This window comes from Varanus komodoensis, unplaced genomic scaffold, assembly GCF_004798865.1.
Source record: "Varanus komodoensis strain SLA01 unplaced genomic scaffold, ASM479886v1 scaffold1, whole genome shotgun sequence".
In the NCBI taxonomy this organism is placed as follows: domain Eukaryota; kingdom Metazoa; phylum Chordata; class Lepidosauria; order Squamata; family Varanidae; genus Varanus; species Varanus komodoensis.
In genome coordinates, this window is record NW_025335268.1 from 76885203 (window position 1) to 76896901 (window position 11699).

Here is an 11699-nt window from a genome sequence, read left to right on the forward strand (position 1 = left end):
GCTCTTTGCATTCTATAAAATATCCCTAATTTTTTGCATTTAAAATTTGATAAGGACTTTTTAAAAACTGTGAGTGAAGAGCCAATTAAATCACTCAGTGATGAATGTGCCAACACCTGTTCCATCTTACTGCTGTAACTTTGGTAAGAAGAATTTGATATACTTCAAGGCTGTACATTTATAGGAAAACCAATTTGTTCATTCCAACTTGTGAAATAGCTGAAGATTTTGGATGGATGACTGCATTTTTTCAAATATATTAAAATACCATTTAATTTAAAATAAATTGTTTTTCTGATAAGGTATTACTTGCGCTTTAGAAAGTTGGGAGACTGTCTGAATCTTGATAGGGATTTATGGTGGCTTTTAAATGAGAGAATGGACTTTTCAACTTTCTTAGGGTGTTAGCCTAAGTCTCTGAACTTGGAGGGCTATGGTCGTCCTGTACAGTCTGGGAAGAGCAATGGAGGCACTCTTTGCCTCCACGGCCTCCAACCCTGCATTTTCTGCTCATTGCGGTTTTTGTCGATCAGGAATGAGCATCTCTGAGGTGGATGGAAGGAGGCTGAAGAGGCATCAGGATAGTTCATATCTCCTCCCTTTTTTCCTGTTGCTTTCCATTCCTTAGAGAGCAGCAGCCTCCAGGGAGAAAGGAAGGGGGCAGAGCTTTGGTTCCTGATTCTAGAGTTGGAACTCTGACCTCAGAACTAAGAATTTGAACCACCTTGCAGCCCCACAAATGTTGTCCAGGAGCCATAAGATTGTTTCTTTACTGTAGATCTTCTGGTGCATGTGGTTGTAAAACAAGCCATTGAGGCAAGGAAGCAGTTACTTCTATGAATATTGTATTTATTGATCATGTTACACACACAGTTCTCTAGGTGGCTATGCAAAAAAGTAGATAAGAAAACACAGTTATTTGGCTCCAAGTCTTACTATTTTTTCAATGAAATTGATACTTTGGGATGGCAAGGGAGAGACAGTGTAAGTCAACCGAAGTGTTGGATGTAGGAAGTGATGTGCAGTAGTTCTCATTCTGTAAATATCCAGTGAAAAACAGCAGATCTCTCCGAAGGAGCACTGCATGTTAACTCCTTAGTCTGCATGGAAGCTGTAGAATAAGAAAGAAGTTACCTAAATTACTACATTTCTCTCTGCTAATATAATATATCTTAAACAATATATTCTTCCTAATGAATTCTTGTGAGATTTTTATGTATTTCCAGATAGCCAAAGCTAGGACCTTTGCTGCACTATTTCTGGCACACTTAGTACTCTTGTTTCTTGTATGTGGTATGCTTCTCTTATGTTTTTCTCAAGGTTCTGTTTCTGTTGCAGAAAAAAATGACACTTGTTTATTCATGAATAAAAACTTTGTATCCAGTTTATTAAGTCAACTTATGAGAGCAACTTATCCTGATTAATATTTAGACAATCCCTGTCATCAGGCTTTCAATAAAAAAGACACATGACCCAAGTGAAAGAATGGGGCTGTGCTTGGTGGGGGAAAAGATGATGGTAATGGTTGATCCAGTTTTCCAGATGGATGGGAATTTTGGAACTTGTTTCAGTTCTTCTCTGGATTGCACTGCGTTATGGGCTGGAACATTCTTTGCTGGCCTTGCTGTTCTTTTTCCCTCGTTTTCAGTAATTTCTTTTCTTTTGATCTTCAAGCTTGATCTGTCTTTTTGCCTGTCCCTGCCAGGCAAGATGATTCCTTCAGAAGCTGTTCTGGTGGACTTTTATGTTTTCTCTGCTGAGATCGCAACATTTTATCTTGTGGTTCTTTTATGAGTAAATGAAAGCTTCTGTATGTGTCTATGTACATATGCACATTTTATTAACATTTTATATGAATATATACACATACATATTTCTTTAGTGACGAGCACTAATGATGCTATCCTCATCTCCCTTAGAGCAACACATCACTATTTTATTAATATTTCTTGATATTTTTTCTTTAATGTGTTAGTGTTCACCCCTTTTCTCTTATGCTGGAATATATCTCTAGAAGCAGTTCAACTAGTCCATTATCACCACACTATTTTTGTTGCTTAAATTATGGGCAGGTTATTGTGCTATTATCAACAAAAGGGGGTATTTTAGAACAAATGTAGTTGGGGCATGCTTTCATTGATCGTATAGAACATTCTTACAAAGCAGGTTTGTTTAATGTTGATTTTAGCCTAATGCAACTGGAGAGCAGAAAACAAAACCTACTCAAAACAGCGTTCGGGCTTTAAGAGGACTTGGTCTGTCTCCTGATTTGGTGAGTTTGATAAATCTGCATTGTTCTATTATAAATGTATACTTTTTCTGTATTTTGAAGTGATTGGTATGTTCACAATTGACTCTACTTTGCAGTGTATACACATTTTCAAAATCAATTACAAAAATAGATTATACAATTCATTGTGGATGGAGGGATAAGGAAGGAAAGTTACATTAATTGGTAACATTTCGGAGTTCTACTGTAATGCTTCATAAGTTCTGTTAAAGTCATTGACTGAGACTGTGATTTTTTTCCTCTGTAAGGAGGCAATACACTAAAATTACTCGTTAATTGCTTATTTTTTAAAGTAAGGTAAGATGCTGGACCTATGAATAGTCTTTCCACAAAATATGTTGTTTTGACAGATAGTCTGTAGAAGTACCAAACCTATAGAAATGGCTGTAAAAGAAAAGATCTCCATGTTTTGCCATGTGGAACCTGAACAGGTGAGTAGGATTTCTAACAATAACAGCTGTGCTCTGTTTGTAACTATGTGCTACATGTTTTTCTTCATATCAGTTGATATGAAGAGGTTTTCTGGATATTTGAGCATATTTAAGCAGCTATTCACAGGAATAAATGGGGGAAGAGAAAATTAAAAAAAAATGAAAATGTTTTATAAATGATTATTTACAGGGTTTTCTTATTCCGTGAATATTTCTGCAGTGTTCTATTTTCTGTTTTTATTAATTGTAGAGAAACATGGCAATGCATTTACTAGCCAAGTATGTTATTTTTTAAAGAAAATTCCTTATACTCCAGCAGAGGGCAGTGTTGCACCTTTAAACAAGTCAGCAAAGTAAAAATTAAAAGTTATCTAGCTATGAAGTGAAATAAAGTAGATCAAGGAACATTGAGTGCAGATAATGAAGGGATTGGACTAAGGTTATCAGGAAGTCCTCTCCAAATTTTTAGCATTTCAAAAAACAGTTTAGCCTATCAATAAGCTCATTTGCTGTACCATAGTGTATACATTTACATACATCCCAATACATTCCACCAAGTAAGGATTGTACCCTTAAATATTAAAGTATTTATGTTTTTAAAATATATTAAAAGTGTTTTAGAAAAGGAAGTTATGCTTGGGTTGCTGTTACTTGTTATAATATTTCTTCCACTATCATATAGAATAAGGTAATATGAGATAAATAATATGTTGAAAATACTCCTCAAATTTGCTGATACTGTTTGAATCATTACTCTGTAGGTTAGTTCTTAGATTTTTTTACAGTGCAATCCCATACATAACTATTGAGAAATCAGTCCAAATGAGCTCACTAGGAGTTAGTCCTAGGTAATTTATAGGGTTGCAACTTTAGAAGGTAAACCTAAATTTACTCACTAGGAAGTACTCAATAGAAGGTTACTTCTGAGTAAATGTTCTGTGAAAAGCACTGTACATCAAGCAATTGCAACTTAATGTTGCAACTTTTATATCTTAGCAGTGAGGCTTATTCCCAGTTAGATTGTTTAGATTGCAGTCTAAAGCACTTTATTTTGAACAAGCAATTTGTAGAGCTTAGGGAACATCATATGTAATAACCATAACTGTATATGGTGTGTGCTTATGTATATCTAGTCAATTTTAAGTGTTGGATATCGGTACTTAAAATTCATATCCTTTAGGTAATATTCATCCATGATGTTTCTTCTACTTACCGAGTGCCAATTCTGTTGGAAGAGCAAGGCATTATTAAATATTTTAAGGAGAGATTGAACCTGCCAATTGATGACCAGCCAAGTGATCTTCTTTTAAAGTGGAAGAAAATGGCAGATAGGTATTGTTCTTTTTTTAAAAAAAAAAATTCTTTCCCCATACCAATTTGCACTAACTAATAAGTCTGCAGCACTGCTGTAAAGGACTTTGTATACCATTGGAATGTGTGGTGCTTGTTGGTACTGTGATGGTTGCAGTGTTAAAGTAGTTCCTGTGTACCCACAGCTAGCATATCATGTGCTGAAAAGACACGGCAAGGCTGTATTTCATCCTTTAAACTGTAATCCTTACTGTCCTGGAACGTGACCTTTCTGGCCATATACCTTGAGATAGAAATCTTTCACTCTATGGCTTCCCATGAAAAATCATATACAGCTTTATCCAGCATTCCCTGTTGTCTACTGTCACATCTTTGTCAGTGTAAATACTGCATAGGAAATACCACATAGCCTTTCTTGTCACCAGCAGTGCTGATGTGATGGATGTCCTTGACATGTAGGTTTCAACTGTTTTTCTTTTATAATAACTCAGAGGAACATACCCCTGGGGTCTACTTAGGGGACCTGATAGGACTATAGAAGCAGTCTATAAGGTTAATAAATAAATCAATTTCCATAAATTCCCATGATATTTATTGACCCTGTAGCATGTACACAACATTGTAGGAGCCTAGGTTTCATGTTTTGAGCATTATGGGACTGATGAATGTCCAGGCAAACTGTCTCTATTTTATTTTCTAAATCAGTCACCTGAAGCAGTCCACTTTATCTTTCCTAATGTTAGAGCCAATGCTAGTTAAAATAGAGCAATCTGATTTAAAGCACTAGGGAATATGTTTTCAGACTTGCTTAGGTTTATAATACCTGAGCAATCTACTTAACATAAGAAACATTATTTGTTTTGATTTTGAGAATCATCCCATTGATTGATGACTTATCTTGTCAGATATGAGAGAATGTTGAAGACATGTTCTGTAGCTCTGGTTGGCAAGTATACAAAACTGAGTGACTGCTATACCTCTGTATTCAAAGCATTAGAACATTCAGCTCTGGCAATTAACCACAGACTCAACTTAATGGTGAGCACAAAGATTTCTTGCTTTCTGTTCTTCCTTTTAAGTTTTCTTCTCTCTAGGATGTTTCTTTGTTTAATTAGTTTGATGTCCATAAAGTTCTATGACATAAACATTTGGTTTATCTTGGAAAATTTTACAGTAATTTCCTTAATTGGATTTCTTTTTTTTAATAACAGTTGTCTTACTTTCTACTCATTTTTAGTAAATTGAGATAAGAAGTTACTAAGCATTTACACATAAGAAGAGATTAGCTCTGGAAACAATGTAACTACATTTTTTCCTGCATTGTATTTTAAATGAGTTAGATGTCATAGGCTTGGACAATTAACTAGGTACTTGAAATACTGCTAAATGCTTAAGGTTCTAGTTAATATTTAGAATTTTAAACAGCTCTATAATTTACATTGCAAATATGGCACACAGATGTATACACACAGGCATACACATTCACTGATGTCTGCCACTGCAATTTGGACAGCATATACATCTATTTAAATACCCATGTATAAGCATCTGTAAATTGAGTCAGGGCTATTATTTCAATCATCTTAGAATTTGATGTGTGGTTATGTGCAACTCTGGGTGTGGGGGGAATGCAGAAATCTTTGCAAATAATGTTGCAACTATTCTTTTTCTGAACTTGCACAACTGGGAATCTTCCTGTCCTCTGCAATAGATAGTCCTGCAGAAGAATATTTTTCTCCTGTCAGTTTTCTGTTCAGTTTCATCCTTGCCACACACTGTTTGGTTTAGTCCCAGCAGAGCCATATCTGCACTTGACAAAGAAATTGTCAAATTTATCCTCCATTTCAGAGGGAATGGAGGAGAGCAGGAATTTGACAAATTCTTTGAAGATTCTTTATTAGCAAAGGGAAACTTAAATGTTGCTTAGAGCACAGGGAAGGAACTTCTATCCTTAGTGTTCATGAAATTTTTTAATGTTTTGAAGTGATGTTTTACCACAAATATGTACAGAATCTATTAAGGTTAATAGACACTGAAGGCTCTTAGTATTAAAATAGATGTCATTATGTATATATCACCCTGTTGTGCAGATTCGAACCGGCAACCTTTCGATCTACCAGCCCAGCAGCACAGCGGTTTAAACCACTGTGCCACCTGCAGTCCCATTAAAATAGATTTCATTATGTATATATGTATGAGTATATATTTTTTCTTAATTAGTATATAGATTCAACAGATTTGGAACATAATACAGAGGTGGAGGATCCTGTGAAATTCCATCAAGCCTGGCAAAAACTGTGCAAAGCAGAGTAAGTGGTGCTTAGTTTATCATCTTCTCTTCCTTCATTATTTCATTCCTATACAGGCCAATAACTGAAGCTCTCTGGGTGGTTTACAACAGTTCATAAATATACAATAAAGTGCCATAAAATCTTAGCAAAATAGGTACATTTTAAGTAAAACATTAAGACCACCTGCAAATTCAGACATACAATAGCCCTGTTTAAAAAACAAAAGGAAAATCCTTCTTCTGAATTTGGAGGAGCACAGACTCTAATGGAGGGTGGAAGGAGTGCAGGCGGAGACACTCTGCACACTTCCTGCCCTCCAGAACAGCCATGTGAGTGTTTTACACTGGTTCACAAGGAGGAAGAACTGAAGACCCCACCTAGTTTCCTTACAGGATACCAGTACCTTGCTTCTTTCCTGGCTTCCCCACTCCCAGAATCCCAGTGCCAGTGTCCTCTGCCTGCCTTGTCTGTCTGTCTGTCTTTCCTACCACACCTTCTTGCCAGGTGAAGCACTGACTTTGAGAGAGAGAGAGAGAAAGAGAGAGAGAGAGATATTTGTGCCATATCTTTGTAGTGCAGATGGAGGGCCTTACTTTTCTTCTAATACAAGGTGGCTGAGGTTTTTTCCTTTAACATTTATTTTAAGAGACTTCCTAACACCATTGTAAAGGTTTCCAATTTTATTATCTTACTGCCTTATTTCATTTACTTGATTTGTGTTAGAACATAAGAAAAGTCATGCTGTTCTCATGGTGGCAAATGAGCTGTACACAGGATGTCTCAAGCAGGATGGGTACAAGTTCCTCAGCAGATAGTGTATGCAGGCATACTGTGATAATCCTAGATAGCACAGCTAGTAGCCACTGATAGCCACCTCCTCCATGAATTTGTCAGATCTTCTTTGAAAGCTATTCAAATTGGTGGCCATCACAACTTCCTGTGGTAGTAAATTCTATAGTTTTAACTATACCTTGTGTGAAATACTTCTAGCTCTTCTGAACTTCCCTCCAATCAGTTTTATGGGATGATGCTACATTCTAGTATTATGGAAAAGGGAGGAAAACATCTCCCTTTCCATACCTTGCATAATTTTAAACACCTCTATTATGTTTTCCTTTACTCACCCTTTTGTCTAAGCTACAAAGGCCCAGTTGCTGTAGTTGCTATTCATAGGGAGTTGTTCCAGCCCCTGATCATTTTAGCTGATTCTGTACTTTTTCCAACTCGGTAAAGTCCTTTTTCAGGCAAGGCAACTAGAAGTGTATGGAGTATTCCAAGTGCAGGTGAACCAGGGATTTGTTTAAGGGGAGTTTAGATCTTTATCTTAACAGTTCTATTTTCTCTGCAGATCTTAACAAGTCTCAAATAGATCCTGGCAATTCCATTTTCCTTTCCTTTCCTAATTATGCCTAACGCAGAGGTTGCCTTTTTCACAGTGGCCACATGCTGGGGGTGGCAGTTTTATTGAGATGCCCCTCTCCCTGCTCCCAAGACCCCTTTTTTGCTCAGTCACTGCAAGCTCAGATCTCATCAGCCTGTACTTGTTGGGATTGTTTGCCCAAGCATGCATTACATTATACTTGCTTATGTTGAACTGCATTTGCCATTTTCATGCCAATGTCAGTTTGGAGAGTTTGGCGTGCTTTGTAATTTCTATTGGTTTAACCACCTTTGGTCTTAATCTATTGCTTTAGAAAGCTATTGTATGAATAATTTTTTATTTTATATAAAATCACATTGGATTTTAACTGTTAGGTGCTCCTGTATTTGGAACTTGCCCACAATTAGCCATATCTTATAACAGTGTTTGTCTGCAAGGATATTGTGTGTGTGTGTGTGTGTGTGAGAGAGAGAGAGAGAGAGAGAGCGAGCGAGCGAGCGAGCGAGCTCATAGACTATATACTGATTTATATAAATTATTGTTAGTATATTAATTTTAGGAACATGTGCTAATTAGTAAGTATACTAATTTTAATGAACTAAGGTAACAAAATATACTAATTTACTAATACTTACTAATTAGTATTACTATGTTGATTTATTTTGTTTTTACCAATGTCATGGTAGGGAGATTCATTCTGGTTCCTGACTCATAGCTGAGCAGATGAGAGGAAGCTGCCCCAGCTGGTCTAGGGACTCTGGAATACAAGCAGCCAAGCTCCCAAGGAACGAGCAAACAGGAGTTTGGCTGTGGAGTTGAATGGACATTTTCCCATGCAGGCCATTTTGTGTCTTCCACACAAAGATAAATGTGTCTTTAAAAATTGCATCTATTTCTCTGTTTCCATCTCTGTCTTGATCTTGCTCTGTCTATCCAGTTTTTGAAGTATACATTTTATATGCACATAATACAGACTGATCTATTAGTTAAGGCTGCAGAAGTGGTTACATGCAGGTGTGCAGTATAAATCATCTACCCTGTCATTGTACGTTCTCATCCTTTTATTGCATTTCTATTCTGTATTTTATCCTAGTTGCATATTAGTTCCTGGAGGCTTTGGCCACAGGGGAACTGAGGGAAAACTTGAAGCCATTTCATGGGCAAGAAAGAAGAAAAAACCTTTTCTGGGTAAGACATTTACATAGGAATGGCTCTTACTTCAGACCTGCATAGTTTAATTCAACAAACAACAACAACTAGAATCCTCATCTTTCATCAATGAACTTCAAATTTACAAAGTACAAGTGATCATAAAAATTGCCCTATTATATAATAACCAAGGTTCACGTAATGTAATTTTTTAAAGAATCCCAGCAGCCTCTCATTAAAGAGCTAGCTGTAATTGTCTCACTGTTTTGGAGGTCATTTGGGTTGTACATTTCCTAAAGCAATTGGAAATGAATGTAAGTACTCATTTCCAGCATGCAGTGGTTCAGCAGAGCTCCCTTCTGTGAGCTTTGCTAACCTGACTAGTTTCAGAAATAAGCATTTCTGTCCATTTGCTGTTGCTTCAGGGATTGCTTCCCATTGTGCTAGCACTAAGTCCTATTAGCATCATGAGCAGCATTAGAAAATAGCCCTAAATATTTTCCACATGCAGTCTGATTGTACATAATGAATGAACTCATATTACCTGAGTTATAAAAGTTACCCTGATTTCAGGAAGACGTATTCCCAAATAAGTGTGCATAATATTCCACCTACAGGGTCACACTAGATAAGATGATTGGTATCCATTATTAGTTTTCCAAATTTTTGTAAAGAGCAGCTTTAAGGAGGCCACAACTCAAGGAGGTTTAAAAAGCCAACCCTTTCCCTGTGCAGTTTTCACATTGATTCTCTCCCCACCCACTGCACTTCCACAGAAACACTCTGCATATATGCAATTGTTTTGTATATAGCAACAATTATGGGCTAATAATATCAAGATTAGAATAATATCAAGGGTGATTCAGATCAAGAAAACAGAACAAGTGAAAAGGGTTCAGCTTACGATATCATGGGCCCAGTACAGGTCCTACCACTGCTGTCCTACCTGCATTTACTGTTCTATAAACATGCAATCAATCTAAATCAAAGATATTTCACTAGTGTGATCTAATTTGATCCTTAGTATTTGAAAATTAAGTTTTGCTGAAAATAAAACACTTTCTAGTTCTTAGATAACTTCAAGTGTCTAGTAAAATGGAGTACATAGTTTGTGCCAGTTTAATTTCATCGAAATCACTTTAGCAGGACTAAATTAGAGCTGGCCAGTTTTCAGCCAGCAGGCAGAACCTGAAACCTGTAGGATCATACTAGATTGTAGAGAACTCCAGCTTTCATTTAAAATCCAAATTGAATACTTAGCCCCTTAACCTCCAGAGGTTACTTTAAATTTTTATGGCAAAAAAAATCATTTTCATTATTACTGCCAGTCAAAAATGTTTTCATCCACTCTGCAAACTGGACTAAACATATCAGGGAATTAAAGCTTAATATATGTCTATAGTTTTGTATGCTGGATGGGATTTTCTCAGATTTGGGATGAAGGGTGATGATTTTTGTAAGAATATATTCTTAAATGCATCTCAAGAGAAATGAGTAAACAGTTGCTATTGCTTGATAATCTAAGAATTTCTATGGTAGTAGTGCCTGACAATTTCTATTAGGATTTGATTTAAATGATATATAAATACATATATTGTAGAATTACACAAATCACTAGCTGAGAAATTGCAGTTTCTGAAAATCCATTGTAGTTGTCCAAATACTGACCTTGTATAACATACCTGACTCTAAGCTCTAGACCAGGGGTCCTCAAACTTTTTCAATTGAGGACAGTTGAAAGGCTGCAGCAGTGGGCGTGGGCCAGAGCGGCAGCGTGCGTGTGCGGCGAGGCGGCAACTTGAGTCCAAAACGATCTCCAAGCGAACAAGCCACTGCCTCGCCATGCACGCAGCAGGCATGGGGAGTCCAAAACCTCTGAGGCGGGCCGGATAAATGGGCATGGTGGGCCGGATTCAACCCATGGGCCGTATTTTGAGAACCCATGCTCTAGACAATGAATACAAGACAAACAATCCACTGCTAAATATTAAGGTGTTTTCAAAAGATCTGGCATGAAATATACAAACTGTTTTTAGACAAATAGGTGTTTGTTTTTTGTTTTTTTAAAGGCCCAAGAAAAGTTACTTTAACTGTGTGAAGAAAAGTCATTTTGGAAGAAAGCTAGTTTTTAAGGAATCTTTTTTTCTAGTACTATAAAAGAGGACACACAAATTATTTTATTTATTTATTTATTTATTTGGGGAACTTCTATGCCGCCCCATTTGCCGAAGCCTCGGGGCGGCTCACAAACATAAATAAATAACATCATATAAAACAATCTAACAGTATAAATTAAGTCACCCTGGCCAAAGAACAAAATAAATAAATAATATTAACAATTAAAATAACGTTTGAATAAAAAGGTCTTCGCCTGGCGCCAAAAAACAAATAACGACGGCGCCAGGGGGACCTCTCTGGGGAGCGCATTTCATAGATTGGGCGCCACTGCAGAGAAAGCCGTCCTCCTAGTACTTACCCTCCTAATTTCCTTCACGGAGGGTTTCTGGAGAAGGGCCTCTCCTGCTGATCTCAAGGGGCAGGCGGCCATATATGGACGTAAGTGCTCCTTCAGGTAACCAGGACCCAAGCCATTTAGGGCTTTATAGGTCATCACCAACACCTTGAATTGGGTCCAGACTTCAATGGGAAGCCAGTGAAGCTGACGGAGAACTGGAGTCATGTGAACATAACGCCCAGTCCCCGTCAGCAGCCTGGGAGCTCTATTTTGAAACAATTGAAGTATCTGGACCGTCTTCAAGGGCAGCCCCACATAGAGCGCATTACAGAAGTCAAGTCGGGAAGTCACCAACGCGTGTGTCACTGTCGCCAGGCAGTCGTTCTCCAGA

The 11699-nt window shown here is 37.2% G+C and overlaps 1 protein-coding gene across 5 annotated transcripts in view; it reads left to right on the plus strand.

Moving 5' to 3' along the window:
- Positions 1 to 11699, plus strand: part of CTPS2 (CTP synthase 2) — a 78546-nt gene that overhangs the window by 25971 nt on the left and 40876 nt on the right. For all 5 annotated transcript variants that reach the window (XM_044430012.1, XM_044429985.1, XM_044430006.1 and 2 more), the window contains 6 exons: positions 2189 to 2272; positions 2641 to 2721; positions 3902 to 4053; positions 4938 to 5070; positions 6253 to 6341; positions 8798 to 8892. In XM_044430012.1, the coding sequence (XP_044285947.1) occupies positions 2189 to 2272; positions 2641 to 2721; positions 3902 to 4053; positions 4938 to 5070; positions 6253 to 6341; positions 8798 to 8892 (634 nt within the window). The remainder of the gene's footprint in view (positions 1 to 2188; positions 2273 to 2640; positions 2722 to 3901; positions 4054 to 4937; positions 5071 to 6252; positions 6342 to 8797; positions 8893 to 11699) is intronic.